This window comes from Pleurodeles waltl, chromosome 6 (genome assembly GCF_031143425.1).
Source record: "Pleurodeles waltl isolate 20211129_DDA chromosome 6, aPleWal1.hap1.20221129, whole genome shotgun sequence".
NCBI classification, from domain to species: Eukaryota; Metazoa; Chordata; class Amphibia; order Caudata; family Salamandridae; genus Pleurodeles; species Pleurodeles waltl.
Window position 1 is genome coordinate 659,577,062 of NC_090445.1, and position 27,327 is coordinate 659,604,388.

General features: G+C 48.5%; 1 protein-coding gene across 4 annotated transcripts in view; it reads left to right on the forward strand.

Annotated features, from left to right (window-relative positions):
• The window catches only part of KDM5B (lysine demethylase 5B), a 768,574-nt gene that overhangs the window by 510,268 nt on the left and 230,979 nt on the right, over positions 1–27,327 (forward strand). For all 4 annotated transcript variants that reach the window (XM_069239028.1, XM_069239026.1, XM_069239029.1 and 1 more), the window contains one exon: positions 7,391–7,515. In XM_069239028.1, coding sequence (XP_069095129.1) covers positions 7,391–7,515 — 125 coding nt within the window. The remainder of the gene's footprint in view (positions 1–7,390; positions 7,516–27,327) is intronic.

Consider the following 27,327-nt stretch of genomic DNA (forward strand, 5'->3'; position numbering starts at 1 on the left):
ACTTACTTACCTGTGGAAACTAACAATAACTTACCTCCCCCAGGAACTGTGAAAATTGCACTAAGTGTCCACTTTTAAAACAGCTTATTGTGTTTTATGACAAAAGTATTCATGCTAATGTAATGATTCAAAGTTCCTAGAGTACTTACCTGCAATACCTTCCAAACAAGCTATTACATGTGAAATTTGAACCTGTGGTTCTTAAAATAAACTAAGAAAAGATATTTTTCTATAACAAAACTTATTGGCTGGATTTGTCTCTGAGTGTGTGTACCTCATTTATTGTCTATGTGTATGTACAACAAATGCTTAACACTACTCCTTGGATAAGCCTACTGCTCGACCACACTACCACAAAATAGAGCATTAGTATTATCTCTTTCTGCCACTATCTTACCTCTAAGGGGAACCCTTGGACTCTGTGCATGCTATTCCTTACTTTGAAATAGCACATACAGAGCCAACTTCCTACATTGGTGGATCAGCGGTGGGGTACAAGACTTTGCATTTGCTGGACTACTCAGCCAATACCTGATCACACGACAAATTCCAAAAATTGTCATTAGAACTTGATTTTTTGCAATTTGAAATTTTTCTAAATTCTTTAAAGTCCTACTAGGGCCTTGTGTTAGTCCCTGTTAGCATTCCTTTTAGTGTTTAAAAGTTTGTAAAAGTTTGAATTAGATTCTAGAACCAGTTTTAGATTCTTAAATAGCATTCCAACTTTTAGAAGAATAATGTCTAGTACAGATTTGAATGTGGTGGAACTCGACACCACACCTTACCTCCATCTCCAGATGAAAGAGCTAAGGTCACTCTGTACAATAAGAAAAATAACAATGGGCTCCAGACCTTCCAAACTACAGCTCCAGGAGCTGTTGGCAGAGTATGATAGAGCCAACCCATCTGTAAGTGGCAACACAGATGATGATGATAGTGACTTGGAGGTTGATTCCCCACCACCAGTCCTATCTAGGGAGAACAGGGCCTCTCAAGCCCTGACTCCAAAAATAATAGTCAGAGATGCTGGCTCCCTCACAGGAGGGTCCAGCCTCTCTGAAATCACTGAGGATAACTCCAGTGAAGAGGACATCCAGTTAGCCAGGATGGCCAAAAGATTGGCTTTGGAAAAACAGATCCTAGCCATAGAAAGGGAAAGACAAGAGATGGGCCTAGGACCCATCAATGGTGGCAGCAACATAACTAGGGTCTGAGATTCTCCTGACATGTTGAAAATCCCCAAAGGGATTGTAACTAAATATGAAGATGGTGATGACATCACCAAATGGTTCACAGCTTTTGAGAGGGCTTGTGAAACCAGAAAAGTGAACAAATCTCACTGGGGTGCTCTCCTTTGGGAAATGTTCACAGGAAAGTGTAGGGATAGACTCCTCACACTCTCTAAAAAAGATGCAGAATCTTATGACCTCATGAAGGGTACCCTGATTGAGGGCTTTGGATTCTCCACTGAGGAGTATAGAATTAGATTCAGGGGGGCTCAAAAATCCTCGAGCCAGACCTGGGTTGATTATGTTGACTACTCAGTGAAAACACTGGATGGTTGGGTAACTGGAAATGAAGTGTATGACAATGTTGGGCTTTATAATTTGTTTATGAAAGAACACATTTTAAGTAACTGCTTCAATGAAAAGTTGCATCAGTATCTGGTAGACCTAGGTCCAATTTCTCCCCAAGAATTGGGAAAGAAGGCAGACCACTGGGTCAAGACTAGGGTAACCAAAACTTCCACTGGGGGTGACCAAAAGAAAGGGGTTACAAAGCCTCCCCAGGAGAAAGTGGGTGACACTAGAAACAAAGAAAAAGAGTCCCCTGTAGGCCCCCAAAAACCAGACCAGGTGGGTGGGCCCAGAGACACAACCCAAAACAAAGGTGGGTACCAGGGTAAGAGCTGGGATGCCACTAAGGCATGGTGCCATAACTGTAAACAGACAGGGCACCACACCAAGGACACTTCTTGTCCCAAAAACAAACCCCCTAGCAAAATCCCAGGGGTAACCAGTGTAGCCATTGGAGATGACTCCTCAGAGGAGGAGGTCTTCATAGCCTTCAACTGGAAAAAGGGCCCAACAGGTGAGTTGGAGATTCCAGAGGGAAGTAGACACTTCCACCACCTACAGGTGAATGGAATCCCAGCCACTGCCCTGAGAGACACTTGTGCCAGTCACACTATTGTGCATGACAGGCTGGTGTTCTCAAACCAGTACATCCCAGGTGAGATGGCCAGAGTAAGAGTTAGCCCAGACAGGGTCACTGATAGGCCTGTGGCTTTTGTGCCCATAGAAGTGGGTGAGACTTTTAGCTGGAGAAGGGTGGTAGTCAGTACAGACCTCCCCCTTGATTGTCTCCTTGGAAATGACTACCCAGAGGTTAGTCAGAGCCCAAGAGAGGAACTGGTCCAGTGCCAGTCCTCTCCCAAGGATTCTGGAGTGCCTGCCTCTGCAGTAAATGCAAGTAGGCCCCAAAAGAAAAAGAAACAGAGTAGGAAAGGTGGACAACCTTTAGCCAAGGTTCCAGCCAGCCAAGGAGATTCTGCTCCAGTAGGGGAGAACCCCAAAAGTGGCTCTGATAAAGTCCAACCTGACCCACAAGAAGTCCTGGCTAGTCAGGCAACTGTTAAGTCTGAGTGGGTGGCTCCTCAGCTAACAGAAGAAAGAGTGGAAGAAGGGTGTTTACTACAAGATGTGGTAACCCCCCCATTCTAATACAGCAGACAGGCACCCTGAACCCAAAGAAACCTGTAACTTAGCCCCTTCCCTTGTAGGTGAAGAGCTAAAGATGTGGTTCTGGGCACTGACAGCTGTCAGTGGCCTCTGCTGGGTGTTAGCCTTTATGGCTGCACTATCCTTGGCATGGTGGTCTGACCCCATGCCAAATAGCAAGTTAGGCCCCCTGACCCTGTTGGTCATGGTGGGGTTACTCCAGCTCTGGGTAACCTCTTTGGGTAAGTTAGGGGTGACCCTGGCTAAGATAAGATTAGCAGAGGTGGATACCTCTAACCCCAAAATGGAGAGGATGGGTGAAGACATTAAAAGCACAGACAAGAGGCAGTTCAGATTAGGTCCTATCACTGTGGAAGTGGGTCAGTTCCCCAGGGGGAATGACCTGGACAGGAGGATGTAAGGCAGAGTAGGCCCTGCAACAAACCAGCCTATTTCCTCTACTCTTCCTCGCCTGACAGACTAGGAAGACTCTCCCAGCTTTGGCTGAGTCTCCTGGCCTGTGGGCTGGGGGGGGGCTTGTGTAAAGAAATGGCTCCCTGTTGCAGTTACCCCCCACTTTTTGCCTGATACTGATGCTGACTTGACTGAGAAGTGTGCTGGGACCCTGCTAACCAGGCCCCAGCACCAGTGTTCTTTCACCTAAAATGTACTTTTGATTCCACAATTGGCACACCCTGGCATCCAAATAAGTCCCTTGTAACTGGTACCTCTGGTACCAAGGGCCCTGATGCCAGGGAAGGTCTATAAGGGCTGCAGCATGCATTATGCCACCCTAGAGACCCCTCACTCAGCACAGACACACTGCTTACCAGCTTGTGTGTGCTTGTGAGAACAAAATGAGTAAGTCGACATGGCACTCCCCTCAGGGTGCCATGCCAGCCTCTCACTGCCTATGCAGTATAGGTAAGACACCCCTCTAGCAGGCCTTACAGCCCTAAGGCAGGGTGCACTATACCATAGGTGAGGGTACCAGTGCATGAGCACTGTACCCCTACAGTGTCTAAACAAAACCTTAGACATTGTAAGTGCAGGGTAGCCATAAGAGTATATGGTCTGGGAGTCTGTTTTACACGAACTCCACAGCACCATAATGGCTACACTGAAAACTGGGAAGTTTGGTATCAAACTTCTCAGCACAATAAATGCACACTGATGCCAGTGTACATTTTATTGTAAAATACACCACAGAGGGCACCTTAGAGGTGCTCCCTGAAACTTAACCGACTATCTGTGTAGGCTGACTGGTTCCAGCAGCCTGCCACACTAGAGACATGTTGCTGGCCCCATGGGGAGAGTGCCTTTGTCACTCTGAGGCCAGTAACAAAGCCTGCACTGGGTGGAAATGCTAACACCTCCCCCAGGCAGGAGCTGTAACACCTGGCGGTGAGCCTCAAAGGCTCACCCCTTTGTTACAGCACAGCAGGGCACTCCAGCTTAGTGGAGTTGCCCGCCCCCTCCGGCCACGGCCCCCACTTTTGGCGGCAAGGCTGGAGGAAACAAAGAAAGCAACAAGGAGGAGTCACTGACCAGTCAGGACAGCCCCTAAGGTGTCCTGAGCTGAAGTGACTCTAACTTTTAGAAATCCTCCATCTTGCAGATGGAGGATTCCCCCAATAGGATTAGGGATGTGCCCCACTCCCCTTGGGAGGAGGCACAAAGAGGGTGTACCCACCCTCAGGGCTAGTAGCCATTGGCTACTAACCCCCCAGACCTAAACACGCCCTTAAATTTAGTATTTAAGGGCTCTCCCTGAACCTAGAAATTAGATTCCTGCAACTACAAGAAGAAGGACTGCCGAGCTGAAAGACCCCTGCAGAGGAAGACCAGAAGACACCAACTGCCTTGGCCCCAGACTTACCGGCCTGTCTCCTGCCTTCCAAAGAACCTGCTCCAGCGACGCTTTCCAAGGGACCAGCGACCTCTGAATCCTCTGAGGACTGCCCTGCTTCGAAAAAGACAAGAAACTCCCGAGGACAGCGGCACTGCTCCAAAAGAACTGCAACTTTGTTACACGGAGCAGATTTAAAGACCCCTGCAATTCCCCGCAAGAAGCGTGAGACTTGCAACACTGCACCCGGCGACCCCGACTCGACTGGTGGAGAACAACCAACTCAGGGAGGACCCTCCGGCGACTCTACGACTGTGAGTAACCAAAGTTGTCCCCCCTGAGCCCCCACAGCGACGCCTGCAGAGGGAATCCCCAGGCTCCCCCTGACCGCGACTGTCTGAACTCCATTTCCCGACGGCTGGAAAAGGCCCTGCACCCGCAGCCCCCAGCCCCTAAAGAAACAGAACTTCTGTGCAGGAGTGACCCCCCAGGAGGCCCTCTCCCTTGCCCAGGTGGTGGCTACCCCGAGGAGCCCCCCCCTTGCCTGCCTGCATCGCTGAAGAGACCCCTTGGTCTCCCATTGAAACCTGAAGGAAACCCGACACGTGTTTGCACACTGCACCCGGCCGCCCCTGCGCTGCTGAGGTGTACTTTCTGTGCTAATTTGTGTCCCCCCCGGTGCCCTACAAAACCCCCCTGGTCTGCCCTCCGAAGACGCGGGTACTTACCTGCTGGCAGACTGGAACCGGGGCACCCCCTTCTCTCCATTGAAGCCTATGTGGGATGCCCTGTGGCGCTGTAGCAAAAGGCATGAGCCTTTGAGGCTCACCACCAGGTGTTACAGTTCCTGCACGGGGAGGTGAGAAGCGCCTCCACCCAGTACAGGCTTTGTTCCTGGCCACAGAGTTACAAAGGCACTCACCCCATGTGGCCAGAAACTCGTCTGGTTGTGGCAGGCTGGCAGGAACTGGTTAGCCTTGCACTAGGAATCTGACAGGTATTGAGAGGGCGTCTCTAAGATGCCATCTGTGTGTATTTTACAATAAATCCCACACTGGCATCAGTGTGCATTTATTGTGCTGAGAAGTTTGATACCAAACTTCTCAGACTTCAGTGTAGCCATTGTGGAATTTGTAATTGACAGACTCCCAGACCATATACTCATTATGGCTACCCTGGTACCAAGGGCTCTGATGCCAGGGAAGGTCTTTAAGGGCTGCAACATGTCTTATGCTACCCTGGGGACCACCCACTCAGCATATGCACAATGCCTCATAGCTTGTGTGTGCTGGTGGGGAGAAAATTACTAAGTCAACATGGCACTCCCGTCAGAGTACCATGCCCACCTCACACTGCCTATGGCATAGGTAAGTCACCCCTCTAGCAGGCCTTACAGTCCTAAGGCAGGGTGCACTATACCACAGGTGAGGGCATATGTGCATTAGCACTACGCCCTTACAGTGTCTAAGCAAAACCTTAGACATTGTAGGTGCAGGTTAGCCATAAAGAGTATATGATCTGGGAGTTTGTCAAATACGAACTCCACAGTTCCATAAAGGCTACACTGAAATCTGGGAAGTTTGGTATCAAACTTCTCAGCACAATAAATGCACACTGATGCCAGTGTGGGATTTATTGTAAAATACACCCAGATGGCATCTTAGAGATGCCCCCTCAATACCAGTCGAATTCCTAGTTCTAGGCGAACCAGTTCCTGCCACAACCAGACGAGTTTCTGGCCACATGGGGTGAGTGCTTTTGTCACTATGTGGCCAGGAACAAAGCCTGTACTGGTTGGAGGTGCTTCTTATCCCCCCCTTAAGGGAACTGTAACACCTAGTGGTGAGCCTCAAAGGCTCATACCTTTGGTTACAGCACCCCAGGGCATTCCAGCTCAAGTTGCAATCTGGCCATTGCTGCATGCATTCTCTAAACATCACAGTATTAATGTTCAGGCAAGAGGCTGCAGTTGTGGTGACAATATTGAAAACGAGCTACTGTTAGCTCTTCACAATAACTGCTTCTAGGTGGGCGACACTGCTTTTCATGTACTTCATGTAAATTCACAATATTTTTATAGCTTGAGTTACTTCTAAATTTGCACAACACCCTCCTTCCGCCCAAGTGATGCGGAGTGATCACGTTTGTGTTTTAAATATATGACCTTAAGTGAGAAACCTCACACATGGTACGATTAAGGAAAATACTGGCTAAAAACGCCACCTACAGTGGTGGGTTTAAATGTTGAACGAGTCGTATTGATTTTGCCTTATTTCACACCCATACACTACATGGTGAGTTGCTACACAGCATATGAATCTAGTATAGTTTCAAGCTTCATAACATAAACATTATCTTCTAGAACACATAGCAAAGAAAAGTACAAAGAACATTGGGACCCATACACAGATGAAGGGTTGGGTCTCGATCTGCATTTTATAAGAAACTGTACTCTTAGTTTCTTTCGTTGACTTATGTGAACCTTATTGCTGGGCATTGTTGGTTTCTTATAGGAGCCTGTAGCCGCCTTTTTGTAGTTTAGTTATTGCTACTTCTGAAATGTGTAGTGAGGAAAATATTTGATTGTGGGATTTAGATCTTCTCAGGATAATTAAGATGTGATCCATGTGGGCTGAGCAGTCTAAAACATAATATATTACATGTTAATATATAAACGAAAGTCTAATAGCATTTTGTTTACTCTTAAGATACATTTTTAAATTGGAGCAAGATAGATTTTGCTTGCAAACAAAAGTGGTTTGTGTAATAAAGGTTCACAAAAAGTATTGTTTTTAAGGGGTGCACATTCTGTTTGTTTCAGATATCAGTATACTCTTGATGACCTCTACCCAATGATGAATTCATTAAAGTTGCGTGCTGAGTCTTACAATCGATGGGCGTCAGTGGTGAAAGAAGCTTTGGAAGTGAAATGTGGCAATAAAAAAAGTGAGTTATTAAACTACACTTCTTATTGTATAATTCTTTATATTAGTACAGCACTCAGTGAGAAACTGCAGAAAGAGCAAGAGAACATAATCTCAGTTTTAGATATACTAATATCTCTGGGAGCAAACTGTTACAAATGCAGTAATACCCAAGTTAATAATATTAGTGTCCTATAAACCACCCCTTTCTGAGCAAGTCAAGGAATTTGTGGGTGGGCGTAACATGGTGTTGAAGAGCACAGCCCGTCAGCAGGGCAAATGTAGCCCACATTGACTTCCTCTGCACATAGGGAAATTAAACAACTTTTTTTTTTTTTTAATCTCTCTACTATGTGTGATAGTGCTTCAGCATTATATCTTTCATAGATTTGCATGCTTTCCTTATAGATAAACTGGGAGTCCCAGAATCAAGCATGTGAATCTATTAAATATACCATGGCTGGAGAACTAACATTAATATTAAATAGCTATTGTCTTCTTCAGCATTGTCTTACATAGATTCACGTGCTTGAATATTTCTAGTCAGGCTGGGTATCCTTGTTGGACAATGTTTGCTGTCTAATAAAGCACTGCATTAACATTGAGAACAGTAGTAGACCACATATAGGCTATCTGCTTTCTTTTATGATGCAGAGACTAACCAATCAGGTGGATAGGCATTGTGCTCTACTCCCTTACAGTCTACTAGATTTTCTACCTCGCCTTAGGGTGAGAAATCTTCAGGGCTGTGTTCCAGCGTTTCTCAGATTCAACTATTTCAAAGTGGAATCTTCAATACGTTATTTGAGCCTGCCTTTAAGGTGGTGAAAGACATTGGGTTACTAGATGCGACGGAGTCCTTTACAACTAATAGGTTTGCAGTTGTCTTATAACTGGTAACCAAGAACTCCATTGCAGCACTCAGGGTAGTGAAGCAGGGCGGTCAAAGGAACACTCAATGGTGTTACTGTGAGCTAGCAATCTTAATTCGCTAATATGCAAAAAATCTCAAAACAAATTATTGCCCAATCAGTATTTTTTTTTTAAACGAAAATAACTTTTATTATAGGCACACTACCAAATATTATGCATTAAATTGAAAAAAAATGCACTTTAGTCAGATGGAAATAATTTGGGTGGCACCCTCATATCACATTAAACACCCAGTGGGTCCTGAACCTCATTACAATACCCCTCACCTACGCTACATGTAACGCCGTGATCTAAAGTGTTGTCATTGTAGATAAAGCAGGCCTGTTGGCTTTGCCAGGAAGTCAGCATATTATCAAAATCATTCACATTCAGCTCAAGGGAAGCCGTACTCTGTCATGGTATTATTTAGAAAAATAAACATTCATTGTTCAATATCCATGCTGTGCATAAATGATTTAAGAGCAGCATGTGCCCAAGTCTTAACCTTCTACAGCCCACCGAATGCAGCCGTCGTACCAACTTCAAGGGGTCCCAGCATTCCAGAGCAAGAGAGCACAATCTTCAGTTCAGTCTGTGAGGAAATGGGGTGTATTGTGTGGTTATGCGACCTCACCTTGTAATGCAGTTACCAACCCCTTTTGGACCCTCAGGTTTTCTTTGTCCAACCTTCCGCTCGCTCAGTCCTGGGTAGCTGTGGCTTTTAACAGCAAGGCAACACAAAGAAAGAACTGTAAAGCATTAAAACGGCTCCAGAACAATTGAAGAAGAAATTGACAAGACAAAGAAATCAGACACCAGTTTAATAAACTGAACTTTATTGTTTATGTATTTTATGACGCCACAATGAACATGATCCCCCAGAAGGTCTCGGAGATGTAGAATTTACAACATATAGTAAATCAAAGCATTTCACTAAATCGTGAACAAGCATTGGCCAATTCACCCAGTTTGACACTTGGGAACATTTTCACAAAAAAGTTTGAGCTAGGTGTAAAGTGGTCACTTGGAGTCACTTTAGTTGACCGACTTCAGTGGTGAGCCAGTCCGGGGAACCAGCAAGGGCCTCGGTTACCTCAGCAGGTGAAGCATTCTTCAGTCAGTTCTAGACACTTTTATCCTTTGCAGGGCTTTCCTATGGAATTGGTCCTAATGCAAAGGATGAAGGATGCTGAAGATGCTCAAAGGATGCTGTGTATGTGTTGCGGTTGAGTTGGGTCTTGCAGTGACTGCTTGGTCCACGAAGGGAGTGAGGTGAGCCTGGTCACCGGGTTGACATCCCTTGGAGTGCTCTCGGTGCTGGCAGAATTCCAGTCACCACTGGACTACCAGTTTTCTCCTAGTATTGAAGTCACAGGCCAATCCTTCATCTGTCAATAATTCATCCTCTGGAGCTTCCAGCTTGACTCCGACCGCATTTCCGATTTCATTGTGGGCGTCAAATTCTGTCCCTGGTGCAGCACAGCGATTGGTTGAAAATCTTGGACTACCAAATTGCCCCAGCAGACTTCTTCAGTTGTGTCCCTGTGCTGCGAACAGGAGGCCAGCCATCTGGCTCTCCTGGTGTTGGGTGGGCTCTGGAGACGACTCCTGTAAGGAAATGCCTCCTTGGCATGGTTACCCCCTAACTTTGTGCCTTTGCTGATGCTACGTTATGATTTGAAAGTGTGCTGGGACCCTGCTAACCAGGCCCCAGCACCAGTGTTTTTTCCCTAAACTGTACCTTTGTCTCCACAATTGTCACAGCCCTGGCACCCAGGTAAGTCCCTTGTAACTGGTACCAAGGGCCCTGATGCCAGGGAAGGTCTCTCAAGGGCTGCAGCATGTCTTAACCACCCTGGGGACCCCTCACTCAGCACATGCACACTGACTCATAGCTTCTGTGTGTGCTGGTGGGGAGAAAAAGACTAAGTCAGCATGGCACTCCCCTCAGAGTGCCATTCCAGCCTCATACTGCCTGTAGCATAGGTAAGTCACCCCTCTAGCAGGCCTTACAGCCCTGAGGCAGGGTGCACTATTCCACAGGTGAGGGCATATGTGCATGAGCACTATGCCCCTACAGTGTCTAAATAAAACCTTAGACATTAAGTGCAGGATAGCCAGAAGAGTATATGGTCTGGGAGTTTGTCAAACACGAACTCCATAGCCTGCCACACACCAGACATGTTGCTGGCCACAAGGGGAGAGTGCCTTTGTCACTCTGTGGCCAGGAACAAAGCATGTACTGGGTGGAGGTGCTTCTCACCTCCCCCTGCAGGAATTGTAACATCTGGTGGTGAGCCTCAAAGGCTCACCCCTTTTGTTACAGCGCCCCAGGGCATCCCAGCTAGTGGAGATGCCCACCCCTCCGGCCACTGCCCCCACTTTTGGCAGCAAGGCTGGAAGAGATAATGAGAAAAACAAGGAGTCGCCACTCACCAGTCAGGACAGCCCCTAAGGTGTCCTGAGCTGAGGTGACCCCTGCCTTGAGAAATCCTCCATCTTGAGATTGGAGGATTCCCCCAATAGGATTAGGGATGTGCCCCCCTCCCCACATGGAGGAGGCACAAAGAGGGTGTAGCCAGGCTCAAGGACAGTAGCCATTGGCTACTGCCCTCCCAGACCTAAACAAACCCCTAAATCCAGTATTTAAAGGCTCCCTAGATCCCAGGAAATCAGATTCCTGCAACCTGAAGAAAGGACTGCTGACCTACAAGCCTGCAGAGAAGGAGGAAGACTGCAACTGATTTGGCCCCAGCCCTACCGGCCTGTCTCCAACTTCGAAAACCTGCTCCAGTGACGCATCCGACAGGAACCAGCGACCTTTGAAGTCTCGGAGGACTGCCCTGGACTACAGGACCAAGAAACTCCCGTGAACAGCCGCCCTGTTCAAAAACCTGCAACTTCTTTGCAACAAAGAAGCAACTTTAAAGACTTCACGTATCCCGCCGGAAGCGTGAGACTTTCCCCTCTGCACCCGACGCTCCCCGGCTCGACCTGCAGAAAACAAACACCTCAGGGAGGCCTCTCCTGCGACTGCGAGCCGGTGAGTAACCAGAGACGACCCCCCTGAGCCCCCACAGTGACACCTGCAAAGAGAATCCAGAGGCTCCCCGTGACCGCGACTGCCTGTAACAAGGGACCCGACGCCTGGAACCAGCACTGCACCCTCAGCCCACAGCCCCCAGGACCTTAAGGAACTGAACTCCAGTGCAGGAGCCACCCTCTGCCTAGCCCAGGTAGTGGCTACCCCGAGGGGCCCCCCGGTGTGCCGGCCTGCATCGTTGAAGTGACCCCCGGGTCCCTCCATTGTTTTAAATCTAAAACCCAGTGCCTGTTTGCTCTACAAAACCCCCCTTGTCTGCCCCCCGAGGACCCAAGTACTTACCTGCTGGCAGACTGGAACTGGAGCACCCCTGTTCCCCTTAGGTGCCTATGTGTTTTGGGCACCTCTTTGACCTCTGCACATGACCGGCCCTGAGCTGCTGGTGTGGTAACTTTGGGGTTGCCTTGAACCCCCAACGGTGGGCTGCCTATTCTCCAAACTTGAGACTTGTGTTTTACTTACCTTCAAAACTAACCTTTACTTACCTCCCCCAGGAACTGTTGATGTTTGATGGCATCTGTCGCTGTAGATACGCATGTTTTGCATAGCTCGCCATCTGGTGTTGGGTCGGAGTGTTACAAGTTGTTTTTCTTCGAAGAAGTCTTTCGAGTCACGGGACCGAGTGACTCCTCCTTTTGTCTCCATTGCGCATGGGCGTCGACTCCATCTTCGATTGTTTTTTTTCCGCCATCGGGTTCGGACGTGTTCCTGTCGCTCCGAGTTTCGGAACGGAAAAACAGCTAAATTTCGGAAGATTTTCGTCTGTATTGTTGCGTTCGGGATCGGCGTAGTTAGAATCAACACCGCATCGAAGATCGAAGAGCTCCGGAGCCCTTCGGGGTAGTTTTCGATCCCCCGTCGGGGCCTGCTCGGCCCGACCGCGTGTAGAAGAACGCTGATGGAACGGACCCCGTTCCGTTTCTGTCCCAAATGCCACAACAAATACCCCTATACAGACCAACACTTGGTCTGTAACCTGTGCCTGTCACCTGAGCACAGTGAAGACACTTGCGAGGCCTGAAGTGCGTTCCGGTCCCAAAAAACACTCCGAGACCGTCGAGCCAGAAGACTTCAAATGGCGTCCACGCCGACAGCCCACCGAGAGTTCGAGATACAAGAAGAGGAAGAAACCTTTTCAATACACGAATCGGACTCCGAGGAATTCGACGATCCACGAACCGTGAGTAAGACGTCGAAAACCACTCATAAGAAGATTGTCAAGGCCCAGGGGACGCCACTGCCACCAGGCCATGGCTCCACCCATAAATTCGGTGACCGACCGTCGGCACCGAAAAAGGCCCAAACAGTGCCGAGACCGTCCGACTCCGGTCGAGACACCGGCACGCAGCCTTCTCGGGACCGACAAAGTGCTGGAGACATACATCGACACCGAGATAGCGGTGTAGACACGGCTCGACGCTGAGACAGCGGCACCGACGAAGATCGACGCCGAGATGTTTCGACTCCGAAAAAGAAAAAAGTCACCTCGGAGCCGAAAAAAGATGCAGACAGGGTTTCGGTGCCAAAACAACCTGCAACCGACCCAGTTTCAGGCTCTTATACAGAAGAGCAATCAATGACCTCCCAAATGCGAAAGCATAGGTTTGAGGAAGACCTGCAATCCACCGATGTAGACCATACGCAGAAACTTATTTTTATACAGCAGGGGACAGGAAAGATAAGCACCCTTCCCCCTATTAGGAGAAAGAGAAGACTGGAATTTCAAACTGACCAAACACCACAAACAAAAATGGTGAAAAAGGTTACTCCGCCACCCTCTCCTCCACCTATAATTCACGTCTCACCTGCACAAACTCCATCACATTCCCCGGCTCACACCACCATGAGCCAAGGTGACCAGGATCAGGACGCTTGGGACTTATACGACGCCCCTGTGTCAGATAACAGTCCGGAGGCATACCCTACAAAGCCATCACCACCAGAAGACAGTACTGCATATTCTCAGGTGGTGGCTAGAGCAGCACAATTCCACAATGTAAGCCTCCACTCAGAACAAGTCGAGGATGACTTTCTATTCAACACCCTCTCCGCCACCCACAGCTCCTACCAAAGCCTGCCTATGCTCCCTGGTATGCTTCGGCACGCAAAAGACATCTTTAAGGAGCCGGTCAAAAGTAGGGCAATCACACCAAGGGTGGAAAAAAAGTATAAAGCGCCTCCTACAGACCCTATTTTCATCACTACACAGCTGCCACCAGATTCTGTCGTTGTAGGAGCAGCTAGGAAAAGGGCCAACTCCCACACATCTGGGGATGCACCGCCCCCAGATAAGGAAAGCCGCAAGTTCGATGCAGCTGGAAAGAGAGTCGCAGCACAAGCTGCAAACCAGTGGCGCATCGCTAACTCTCAGGCACTACTTGCGCGCTATGACAGAGCCCATTGGGATGAGATGCAACATCTCATTGAACATCTACCCAAAGACCTACAAAAGAGGGCAAAGCAAGTGGTTGAGGAAGGACAGAACATTTCAAACAACCAGATACGCTCCTCCATGGATGCAGCAGACACAGCTGCAAGAACAATAAATACATCTGTGACCATCAGAAGGCATGCATGGCTACGAACGTCTGGGTTTAAACCAGAGATTCAGCAGGCAGTTCTCAATATGCCATTCAACGAAAAAGAACTGTTCGGTCCAGAAGTGGACACGGCGATTGAGAAACTTAAAAAAGACACGGACACTGCTAAAGCCATGGGCGCACTCTACTCCCCGCAGAGCAGAGGAAATTACAGCACCTTCCGCAAAACACCCTTTAGAGGGGGGTTTTGGGGTCAGGCCACACAAGCCAGTACCTCACAGGCAACAACATCCAGTTACCAGGGACAGTACAGGGGAGGCTTTCGGGGCCAATATAGAGGAGGGCAATTCCCTAAGAATAGGGGAAAATTTCAAAGCCCCAAAACCCCTACAACTAAGCAGTGACTCACATGTCACTCACCCCCTCCACACAACACTAGTGGGGGGAAGAATAGGTCGTTATTACAAAGCATGGGAGGAAATCACTACAGACACTTGGGTTCTAGCAATTATCCAAAATGGTTATTGCATAGAATTTCTACAATTCCCTCCAAACATACCACAGAGAGCACAAAATTTATCAAAACATCATTCCGAGCTCCTGGAGATAGAAGTTCAAGCACTATTGCAAAAGAATGCAATCGAGTTATGTAGGAAGTTGGCTCTGTATGCACTATTTCAAAGTAAGGAATAGTATGCACAGAGTCCAAGGGTTCCCCTTAGAGGTAGGATAGTGGCAAAAAGAGATAATACTAATGCTCTATTTTGTGGTAGTGTGGTCGAGCAGTAGGCTTATCCAAGGAGTAGTGTTAAACATTTGTTGTACATACACATAGACAATAAATGAGGTACACACACTCAGAGACAAATCCAGCCAATAGGTTTTTATATAGAAAAATATATTTTCTTAGTTTATTTTAAGAACCACAGGTTCAAATTCTACATGTAATATCTCATTCGAAAGGTATTGCAGGTAAGTACTTTAGGAACTTCAAATCATCAAAATTGCATGTATACTTTTCAAGTTATTCACAAATAGCTGTTTTAAAAGTGGACACTTAGTGCAATTTTCACAGTTCCTAGGGGAGGTAAGTTTTGGTTAGTTTTACCAGGTAAGTAAGACACTTACAGGGTTCAGTTCTTGGTCCAAGGTAGCCCACCGTTGGGGGTTCAGAGCAACCCCAAAGTCACCACACCAGCAGCTCAGGGCCGGTCAGGTGCAGAGTTCAAAGTGGTGCCCAAAACACATAGGCTAGAATGGAGAGAAGGGGGTGCCCCGGTTCCGGTCTGCTTGCAGGTAAGTACCCGCGTCTTCGGAGGGCAGACCAGGGGGGTTTTGTAGGGCACCGGGGGGGACACAAGCCCGCACAGAAATTTCACCCTCAGCAGCGCGGGGGCGGCCGGGTGCAGTGTAGAAACAAGCGTCGGGTTTGTAATGGAAGTCAATGGGAGATCTAGGGATCTCTTCAGCGCTGCAGGCAGGCAAGGGGGGGGTTCCTCGGGGAAACCTCCACTTGGTCAAGGGAGAGGGACTCCTGGGGGTCACTCCTCCAGTGAAAGTCCGGTCCTTCAGGTCCTGGGGGCTGCGGGTGCAGGGTCTCTCCCAGGTGTCGGGACTTAGGATTCAAAGAGTCGCGGTCAGGGGAAGCCTCGGGATTCCCTCTGCAGGCGGCGCTGTGGGGGCTCAGGGGGGACAGGTTTTTGTACTCACAGTCTTAGAGTAGTCCTGGGGTCCCTCCTGAGGTGTTGGATCGCCACCAGCCGAGTCGGGGTCGCCGGGTGCAGTGTTGCAAGTCTCACGCTTCTTGCGGGGAGCTTGCAGGGTTCTTTAAAGCTGCTGGAAACAAAGTTGCAGCTTTTCTTGGAGCAGGTCCGCTGTCCTCGGGAGTTTCTTGTCTTTTCGAAGCCGGGGCAGTCCTCAGAGGATGTCGAGGTCGCTGGTCCCTTTGGAAGGCGTCGCTGGAGCAGGATCTTTGGAAGGCAGGAGACAGGCCGGTGAGTTTCTGGAGCCAAGGCAGTTGTCGTCTTCTGGTCTTCCTCTGCAGGGGTTTTCAGCTAGGCAGTCCTTCTTCTTGTAGTTGCAGGAATCTAATTTTCTAGGGTTCAGGGTAGCCCTTAAATACTAAATTTAAGGGCGTGTTTAGGTCTGGGGGGTTAGTAGCCAATGGCTACTAGCCCTGAGGGTGGGTACACCCTCTTTGTGCCTCCTCCCAAGGGGAGGGGGTCACAATCCTAACCCTATTGGGGGAATCCTCCATCTGCAAGATGGAGGATTTCTAAAAGTTAGAGTCACTTCAGCTCAGGACACCTTAGGGGCTGTCCTGACTGGCCAGTGACTCCTCCTTGTTGCTTTCTTTGTTCCCTCCAGCCTTGCCGCCAAAAGTGGGGGCCGTGGCTGGAGGGGGCGGGCAACTCCACTAAGCTGGAGTGCCCTGCTGGGCTGTGACAAAGGGGTGAGCCTTTGAGGCTCACCCCCAGGTGTTACAGCTCCTGCCTGGGGGAGGTGTTAGCATCTCCACCCAGTGCAGGCTTTGTTACTGGCCTCAGAGTGACAAAGGCACTCTCCCCATGGGGCCAGCAACATGTCTCTAGTGTGGCAGGCTGCTGGAACTAGTCAGCCTACACAGACAGTCGGTTAAGTTTCAGGGGGCACCTCTAAGGTGCCCTCTGGGGTGTATTTTGCAATAAAATGTACACTGGCATCAGTGTGCATTTATTGTGCTGAGAAGTTTGATACCAAACTTCCCAGTTTTCAGTGTAGCCATTATGGTGCTGTGGAGTTCGTGTTTGACAAACTCCCAGACCATATACTCTTATGGCTACCCTGCACTTACAATGTCTAAGGTTTTGTTTAGACACTGTAGGGGTACCATGCTCATGCACTGGTACCCTCACCTGTGGTATAGTGCACCCTGCCTTAGGGCTGTAAGGCCTGCTAGAGGGGTGTCTTACCTATACTGCATAGGCAGTGAGAGGCTGGCATGGCACCCTGAGGGGAGTGCCATGTCGACTTACTCGTGTTGTCCTCACTAGCACACACAAGCTGGCAAGCAGTGTGTCTGTGCTGAGTGAGAGGTCTCCAGGGTGGCATAAGACATGCTGCAGCCCTTAGAGACCTTCCTTGGCATCAGGGCCCTTGGTACTAGAAGTACCAGTTACAAGGGACTTATCTGGATGCCAGGGTCTGCCAATTGTGGATACAAAAGTACAGGTTAGGGAAAGAACACTGGTGCTGGGGCCTGGTTAGCAGGCCTCAGCACACTTTCAATTGTAAACATAGCATCAGCAAAGGCAAAAAGTCAGGGGGCAACCATGCCAAGGAGGCATTTCCTTACAAGTTAGTACCAAACACACAAATAAACACAGGTGTTTATTTACTGTACTTCTTAATACCAAAGAAGGACAAAACGCTAAGACCAATCCTAGACCTAAGAATACTAAACACATACATCAAATCAGACCACTTTCACATGGTCACACTACAAGAAGTGTTACCATTGCTGAAACTACACGACTACATGACATTAGACCTCAAAGACGCGTATTTCCATATACCAATACATCCATCGCACAGGAAATACCTAAGGTTTGTATTCAAAGGAATACACTACCAATTCAAGGTACTGCCTTTCGGTTTAACAACCGCACCAAGAGTCTTTACCAAATGTCTAGCAGTAGTCGCTGCACACATCAGAAGGCAGCAAATACATGTATTCCCGTATCTAGACGACTGGCTAATCAAGACCCATTCGTTAATAACGTGCTCACGCCACACAAATCAAATCATACAAACCCTCTACAAACTAGGGTTCACAGTCAACTTCGCAAAATCCAACATTCTGCCATGCAAGGTACAACAATACCTAGGAGCCATAATAAACACAACAATAGGAGTAGCCACTCCAAGTCCACAAAGAATTCAAAATTTCAACAACATCATACAACACATGTATCCAACACAAAGAATACAAGCAAAGATGATATTACAACTCCTAGGCATGATGTCTTCATGCATAGCCATTGTCCCAAACGCAAGACTGCACATGAGGCCCTTACAACAGTGCCTAGCATCACAGTGGTCACAAGCACAGGGTCACCTTATAGATCTGGTGTTAATAGACCGCCAAACTTACCTCTCGCTTCTATGGTGGAACAATATAAATTTAAACAAAGGGCGGCCTTTCCAAGACCCAGTGCCACAATACGTAATAACAACAGATGCTTCCATGACAGGGTGGGGAGCACACCTCGATCAACACAGCATACAAGGACAATGGAACGTACATCAAACAAAACTGCATATAAATCACCTAGAACTGCTAACAGTTTTTCAAGCACTAAAGGCTTTTCAACCAATAATAGTTCACAAATACATTCTCGTCAAAACAGACAACATGACAACAATGTATTATCTAAACAAACAAGGGGGAACGCACTCAACGCAATTGAGCCTGCTGGCACAAAAGATATGGCGTTGGGCAATTCACAACAAAATTCGCCTAATAGCACAATTTATCCCAGGGATTCAGAATCAACTCGCAGACAATCTCTCTCGAGATCACCAACAGGTCCACGAATGGGAAATTCACCCCCAAATTCTGAACACTTACTTCACGCTCTGGGGAACACCTCAAATAGACTTGTTTGCGACAAAAGAGAACGCAAAATGCCAAAACTTCTCATCCAGATACCCACACAGGCAGTCCCACGGCAATGCCCTATGGATGAACTGGTCAGGGATATTTGCCTACGCTTTTCCTCCTCTCCCTCTCCTTCCTTATCTGGTAAACAAACTCAGTCAAAACAAACTCAAACTCATATTAATAGCACCAACTTGGGCAAGGCAACCCTGGTACACAACGCTGCTAGACCTATCAGTAGTACCCCACATCAAACTGCCCAACAGGCCGGATCTGTTAACACAACACAACCAAAAGATCAGACACCCAGATCCAGCATCGCTGAATCTAGCAATCTGGCTCCTGAAATCCTAGAATTCGGACACTTACAACTTACCCAAGAATGTATGGAAGTCATAAAGCAAGCCAGAAGGCCATCCACCAGGCACTGCTATGCCAGTAAATGGAAGAGGTTTGTTTGCTACTGCCATATTAATCAAATCCAACCATTACACGCAACCCCAAAACATGTAGTGGGTTACTTGCTTCACTTACAAAAATCTAACCTAGCTTTCTCTTCCATTAAAATACACCTTGCAGCAATATCTGCATACCTGCAGCCTACCTATTCAACTTCCCTATATAGGATACCAGTCATTAAAGCATTCATGGAGGGCCTTAAAATAATTATTCCACCAAGAACACCACCTGTTCCTTCATGGAACCTAAATGTTGTCTTAACTAGACTTATGGGTCCACCTTTTGAACCCATGCACTCCTGCGAAATACAGTTCCTAACATGGAAGGTTGCATTTCTCATCGCCATTACCTCTCTAAGAAGAGTAAGCGAGATTCAGGCGTTTACAATACAAGAACCTTTTATACAACTACACAAAAATAAGGTCGTCCTAAGGACTAATCCTAAATTTCTACCAAAAGTTATTTCACCGTTCCATCTAAATCAAACAGTGGAACTTCCAGTGTTCTTCCCACAGCCAGATTCCGTAGCTGAGAGGGCACTACATACTTTAGATGTCAAAAGAGCATTAATGTATTACATTGACAGAACAAAGAGCATCAGGAAAACTAAACAGCTATTTATTGCATTCCAAAAACCTCATGCAGGAAACCCAATATCAAAACAAGGTATAGCCAGATGGATAGTTAAATGCATCCAAATCTGCTACCTTAAAGCTAAACGACAACTGCCCATTACACCAAGGTCACACTCAACCAGAAAGAAAGGTGCTACCATGGCCTTTCTAGGAAACATCCCAATGCAAGAAATATGTAAGGCAGCCACATGGTCTACGCCTCACACATTCACCAAGCACTACTGTGTAGACGTGTTGTCCGCACAACAAGCCACAGTAGGTCAAGCCGTATTAAGAACATTGTTTCAGACTACTCCCACTCCTACAGGCTGAGCCACCGCTTTGGGGAGATAACTGCTTACTAGTCTATGCAAAACATGCGTATCTACAGCGACAGATGCCATCGAACTGAAAATGTCACTTACCCAGTGTACATCTGTTCGTGGCATCAGTCGCTGTAGATTCGCATGTGCCCACCCGCCTCCCCGGGAGCCTGTAGCAGTTCGGAAGGTACCTTCAACTATTTGTATATATATTATTTTAACCTTAAATAGGTACATACTTAGTCACTCCATTGCATGGCCACTATTACTACAATACAACTCCTACCTCACCCTCTGCGGGGAAAAACAATCGAAGATGGAGTCGACGCCCATGCGCAATGGAGACAAAAGGAGGAGTCACTCGGTCCCGTGACTCGAAAGACTTCTTCGAAGAAAAACAACTTGTAACACTCCGACCCAACACCAGATGGCGAGCTATGCAAAACATGCGAATCTACAGCGACTGATGCCACGAACAGATGTACACTGGGTAAGTGACATTTTCATTTTGCACTGTGTCCACTTTGAAAATAGCGTATTGCCATTTTTACAAAGACCGTATGTGATATTGCTTTTATTCAAAGTTCCTGAAGTATCTAAGTGAAGTACCTTACATTTAAAGTATTAACTGTAAATCTTGAACCTGTGTTTCTTAAACTAAGAAAATATATTTTTCAATATAAAAAGCTATTGGCCTGGAGTAAGTCTTTGAGTGTGTGCTCCTCATTTATTGTGTGTACACCAAGTGCTTAACACTACCCTCTAAGCCTACTGCTCGACCACACTACCACAAAATAGAGCATTAGAATTATCTACTTTTGCCACTATCTTACCTTTAAGGGGAACCCTTGGACTCTGTGCACACTATTTCTTACTTTGAAATAGTATATACAGAGCTAACGTCCTACAACTTCTCCTTGAGCAGGACATAGAAGGCACAGTCCCTGTCCTTTGTTAGTCACCAGTTGCAGCAGTTGCAGCCCTTGAAGATGCAGCCTCTTTGCTGGTTCCACTGTGCAACAGGGCAGTCCTTCAGTCCTCCTTTCAGTCGAGATGGGGTGCTAGGATGCCCTACTTAAGTTCAGAAAATGCTTTCAGGGCAGGATGTGGTTGGTAGCCAATGGGCTACCAGGTCCCCTCCCACCTCATGTCCACTTCCTGCGAAATGTGACTTTTGGGCATCCCAGGATGCACCGTTCTGCCTACTTCCAATATGGCAGGACCCCTCCCCTGGTGTGTGGAGTTCCATAGCCACTCATAGGCATGGCTCCTAAGTGGGGGCTACTCACCCCTCAAACTGGTTTGGCAGCTGGGTTTCCTCTCTCGTGTCCTAAGTGCTAGCCTGACTGCACGAAAAATGGCACAGCCCCTCTCCCAATATTAGACATCTGCTCTTCAAAGGCAACTTCTCGTTTGAAGCTCACCTTTTGGGCCAACACCTGCAGGTGGGAGGTGACACCTTCCAGGGAAGGCCCCTATTGTATTCTTTCCTGGGAGTTGTTAGCACGTCTACCTAGGAGGGCAGAAAGCTGTCTTCCCAACAGGCCCTCATGCGCAATCATTATGGGCACAGTGGACTAAAGGGAACAATGAGGCAGCTTTTCTTAAGTTGCACACTTCAAATTGTACATTAATTTTGACCTGGGAATCGAGTCAGACTTAATGTAATGAGATGTTTGATACCTTTAGTGACCCACTTTGGCTGCACTGTTCCAGAATTAGCACTGCTGTGTGGTCAGTGTATAACTCTGTACTCCAGTATATAACTCTGTACTCGACAGATGGGCGACTAAGCTTTTCAATACTAAAAGTGACAGTTATGCATTTTTACTGTCAGAAAATGTAAAATTACATGTCTGCCCTTGGGATATGTTGCGCCATGACTTAGGACTCAATAGGCCTGCCATGGGGTGACTTGTACATACAGCAGTGAGGAAGTCTAGCTCTTTATATGATGCACTAAAAAGACATACACTGTGCAACTTCCAGTGGATCCCCAATTTGTTTGCAGAGGCAAAAGTAGATAGTACTTATGCTCTATTTTTTTGGTAGTGTAGGTGAGCAGTTAGGCTTATCAGAGGGTAGTGCTAAGCATTTGTTGTACTCGGAGGCAGTAAATGAGACACACGCTCAAATAATAAATTGGAGACCAATGTAGAAAAATAACACTTATCTTTACGACCACTCAGAGGACCAATCTTGTAGACTTAAGGTGAGCAGTGGGCATGGGTCAGGGCCCCACATCATCAGGTCACACATGGCATCACTTGGGCGGCCAGGTGCAGAGGTGAGGTTTGAAGTCGAGTGCCAAAGGTATTTCAGTGGGGATTTGTAGGAAGTTGGCTCTGTATGCACTATTTCAAAGTAAGGAATAGTATGCACAGAGTCCAAGGGTTCCCCTTAGAGGTAAGATAGTGGCAAAAAGAGATAATACTAATGCTCTATTTTGTGGTAGTGTGGTCGAGCAGTAGGCTTATCAAAGGAGTAGTGTTAAGCATTTGTTGTACATACACAAGCAATAAATGAGGAACACACTTAGACAATTCCAGGCCAATAGGTTTTTGTATAGAAAAATATATTTTCTTAGTTTATTTTAAGAACCACAGGTTAAAATTTTACATGTAATACTTCAAATGAAAGGTATTGCAGGTAAGTACTTTAGGATCTTTGAATAATCACAATAGCATATATACTTTTCAAATAAATCACATATAGCTATTTTAAAACTAGACACTTAGTTCAATTTTCAACAGTTCCTGTGGGGAGTAAGAGTTAGTTAGTTCTTGCAGGTAAGTAAACCACCTACGGGGTTCAAGTTTGGGTCCAAGGTAGCCCACCGTTGGGGGTTCAGAGCAACCCCAAAGTTACCACACCAGCAGCTCAGGGCCGGTCAGGTGCAGAGGTCAAAGTGGTGCCCAAAACGCATAGGCTTCAGTGGAGAAGGGGGTGCCCCGGTTCCAGTCTGCCAGCAGGTAAGTACCCGCGTCTTCGGGGGGCAGACCAGGGGGGTTTTGTAGGGCACCGGGGGGGGACACAAGTCCACTCAAAGTACACCCTCAGCAGCATGGGGGCGGCCGGGTGCAGTGTGCAAACACTCGTCGGGGTTTCAATAGGTTTCAATGGGAGACCAAGGGGTTTCTTCAGCGATGCAGGCAAGGGGGGTGGGGGCTCCTCGGGGTCGCTCCTGCACTGGAGGTCGCATCCTTCAGGCCCTGGGGGCTGCGGGTGCAGAGTCTTTACCAGGCGTCGGATCTTAGAAGCAGGCAGTCGCGGTCAGGGGGAGCCTCGGGATTCCCTCTGCAGGTGTCGCTGTGGGAGCTCAGGGGGGCCAACTCTGGCTACTCACGGTCTTGCAGTAGCCGGAGAGTCCTCCCTGAAGTGATTGTTCTCCACAAGTCGAGCCGGGGGCGTCGGGTGCAGTGTGTCAAGTCTCACGCTTCCGGCGGGAAACGCAAGTTGTTGCAAAGTTGCTTCTTTGTTTCAAAGTTGCAGTCTTTGGTGAACAGAGCCGCTGTCCTCAGGAGTTCTTGGTCCTTCTGGATGCAGGGCAGTCCTCTGAGGCTTCAGAGGCCGCTGGTCCCTGGGGAGAGCGTCTCTGGAGCAGTGTCTTTAGAAGGGGGGAGACAGGCCGGTAGAGCTGGGGCCAAAACAGTTGGTGTCTCCGTCTTCTCTGCAGGGTTTTTCAGCTTAGCAGTCCTCTTCTTCTTAGGTTGCAGGAATCTGAGTTCCTAGGTTCTGGGGAGCCCCTAAATACTAAATTTAGGGGTGTGTTTAGGTCTGGGGGGGTTAGTAGCCAATGGCTACTAGCCCTGAGGGTGGCTACACCCTCTTTGTGCCTCCTCCCGAGGGGAGGGGGGCACATTCCTATACCTATTGGGGGACTCCTCCATCTGCAAGATGGAGGATTTCTAAAAGTCAGTCACCTCAGCTCAGGTTGCCTTAGGGGCTGTCCTGACTGGCCAGTGACTCCTCTTTGTTTTTCTCATTATCTCCTCCGGCCTCGCTGCCAAAAGTGGGGCCGTGGCGGGCAACTCCACTAGCTGGAATGCCCTGGGGTGCTGTAACAAAGGGGGTCAGCCTTTGAGGCTCACGGCCAGGTGTTACAGTTCCTGCAGGAGGAGGTGTGAAGCACCTCCACCCAGTACAGGCTTTACTAGCCACAGAGTGACAAAGGCACTCTCCCCATGTGGCCAGCAACATGTCTGGTGTGTGGCAGGCTGCTAAAACTAGTCAGCCCACACTGGTAGTCGGGTATGGTTTCAGGGGGCATCTCTAAGATGCCCTCTGGGGTGTATTTCACAATAAAATGTACACTGGCATCAGTGTACATTTATTGTGCTGAGAAGTTTGATACCAAACTTCACAGTTTTCAGTGTAGCCATTATGGTGCTGTGGAGTTCATGCATGACAGACTCCCAGACCATATACTCTGATGGCTACCCTGCACTTACAATATCTAAGGTTTTGCTTAGACACTGTATGGGCATAGTGCTCATGCACTTATGCCCTCACCTATGGTATAGTGCACCCTACCTTAGGGCTGTAAGGCCTACTAGAGGGGTGACTTATCTATGCATATAGGCAGTGTGAGGTTGGCATGGCACCCAACAACTCCACCCACGCCGACCGCATCACCACCTGGACCCAAGTAAACGACGCCGAAACCCTTAAGACCATGAACTCCATCCACTCAGGAGCTCCCTCTGACCCCTGCCCACATCACGTTTTCAACAAAGCTGACGTCACCATCGCCCCCAAACTCCACAAGATCATCAACCTTTCCTTCAACACCGCTACCTTCCCGGACAGCTGGAAGCACGCAGAAATCCAACCCCTCCTCAAGAAACCTAAGGCTGACCTCAACGACCTCAAAAACTTCCGACCGATCTCCCTCCTCCCTTTCCCAGCAAAAGTCATTGAGCAGATCGTCAACGCACAGCTCTCCCACTACCTCGAAGACAACTCCATCCTAGACCCTTCCCAATCCGGTTTCAGACGCAACCACAGCACAGAGACTGCACTCCTCGCCGCCACAGATGACATCAGACAACAAATGGACAACGGAGAAACCTCAGCCCTCATCCTCCTAGACCTCTCCGCTGCCTTCGACACGGTCTGCCACCGCACCCTACTAAATCGCCTCCACGAAGCCGGTATCCAAGACAAAGCCCTCAACTGGATCTCCTCTTTTCTCTCCGGCAGAACCCAGAGAGTCCGACTCGCACCCTTCCGCTCCGAAGCCACCAACCTCATCTGCGGCGTCCCCCAAGGATCCTCACTAAGCCCAACGCTGTTCAAAGTCTACATGGCCCCCCTCGCACAACTGGCCCACCAGCACAACCTCAGCATCCTCTCCTACGCCGACGACACCCAGCTCGTCCTCTCCCTGACCAAAGATCCTCTCACCGCCAAAGCCAACCTCCACGAGGGACTTAAATCCATCGCCAAATGGATGAGCAACAGCCGCCTGAAACTTAACTCCGACAAGACGGAAGTCCTCATCCTCGGTCGCACCCCCTCGGCCTGGAACGACTCTTGGTGGCCCACCGCCCTGGGCCCCCCACCCACCCCAGCCTGCCACGCACGAAACCTCGGCTTCATCCTCGACTCCGCTCTCACCATGTCCAAACAGGTCAACTCTGTCTCCTCTTCCTGTTTTAACACCCTCCGCATGCTCCGCAGGATCTTCAAGTGGATTCCAACAGGAACCAGAAAAAGGGTGACCCAAGTCCTCGTCAGTAGCAGACTAGACTACGGCAACGCACTCTACACAAGCATCCCAACAAAAGACATCAAACGACTCCAACGCATCCAGAACGCATCCGCCCGCCTGATCCTCGACATACCCCGCCGATGTCACATCTCCCACCACCTGAAGGACCTCTACTGGCTCCCCGTGGACAAGAGGATCACCTTCAAACTCCTCACCCACGCACACAAGGCACTACACGACACCGGACCCACCTACCTGAACACCAGACTTAACTTCTACGCTCCCTCACGCCAACTATGCTCGGCCAACCTTGCCCTCGCCATCGTCCCCCGAATCCAGCGCAAGACCTCTGGCGGCAGATCCTTCTCCTACCTCGCCGCCAAGACCTGGAACTCACTCCCGACCTCACTACGCCAGACCCAGGACCTCCTCACCTTCAGGAGACTCCATGGCTCTTCGAACGATAGCAGCTACCACGCCCCCCCTCCCCCCCCCCACCCACTTGCCTGCCTGCATCGCTGAAGAGACCCATGGGTCTACCATTGAAACAGATTGCGAACCCCGATGCCTGTTTGCACACTGCAACCGGCCTCCCCCGTGCTGCTGAGGGTGTACTTTCTGTGCCTGCTTGTGTCCCCCCTGGTGCCCTACAAAACCCCCCTGGTCTGACCTCCGAAGTCGCGGGTACTTAACTGCTGGCAGACTGGAACTGGGGCAACCCCTTCTCATTGAAGCCTATGTGTTTTGGGCACCACTTTGACCTCTGCACCTGACTGGCCCTGAGCTGCTAGTGTGGTAACTTTGGGGTTGCCTTGAACCCCCCAACGGTGTGCTACCTTGGACCCAACTTTGAACCCTGTAAGTGCTTTACTTACCTGAAAAACTAACAAATACTTACCTCCCCCAGGAACTGTTGAATTTTGCGCGGTCTAATTTTAAAATAGCTTATTGCCATTTTTGTCAAAACTGTACATGCTATTGTGATGATTCAAAGTTCCTAAGATACTGGAGTGAAATACCTTTCATTTAAAGTATTACTTGTAAATCTTGAACCTGTGGTTCTTAAAATAAACTAAGAAAATATATGTTCGATGGCATATGTTGCTGCAGATACACATGTTTGGCACAGTCCGCTGCCTGGTGTTGGGCTCGGAGTATTACAAGTTGTTTTTCTTCGAAGAAGTCTTTTTGGTCACGGGACCGAAGGACTCCTCCCTCTTTGGCTCCATTGCGCATGGGCGTCGACTCCATCTTAGATTGTTTTTTTTCCGCTGTCGGGTTCGGACGTATTCCTTTTCGCTCCGTGTTTCGGTTCGGAAAGTTAGTCAGAATCTCGGAAGAAAGCGTCGGTATTGTTCCGTTCGGTATCGGGATAGTTAGGTACATCGACACCGATCATCGGAAGACTTTGGGGCAGTTTCGATCCCCCATCGGGGCCTGGTCGGCCCGACCGCGTGCGACATCGAAGCCGATGGAACGGACCCCGTTTCGTTTCTGCCCAAAATGTCACAGTAAGTATCCTTATACAGAT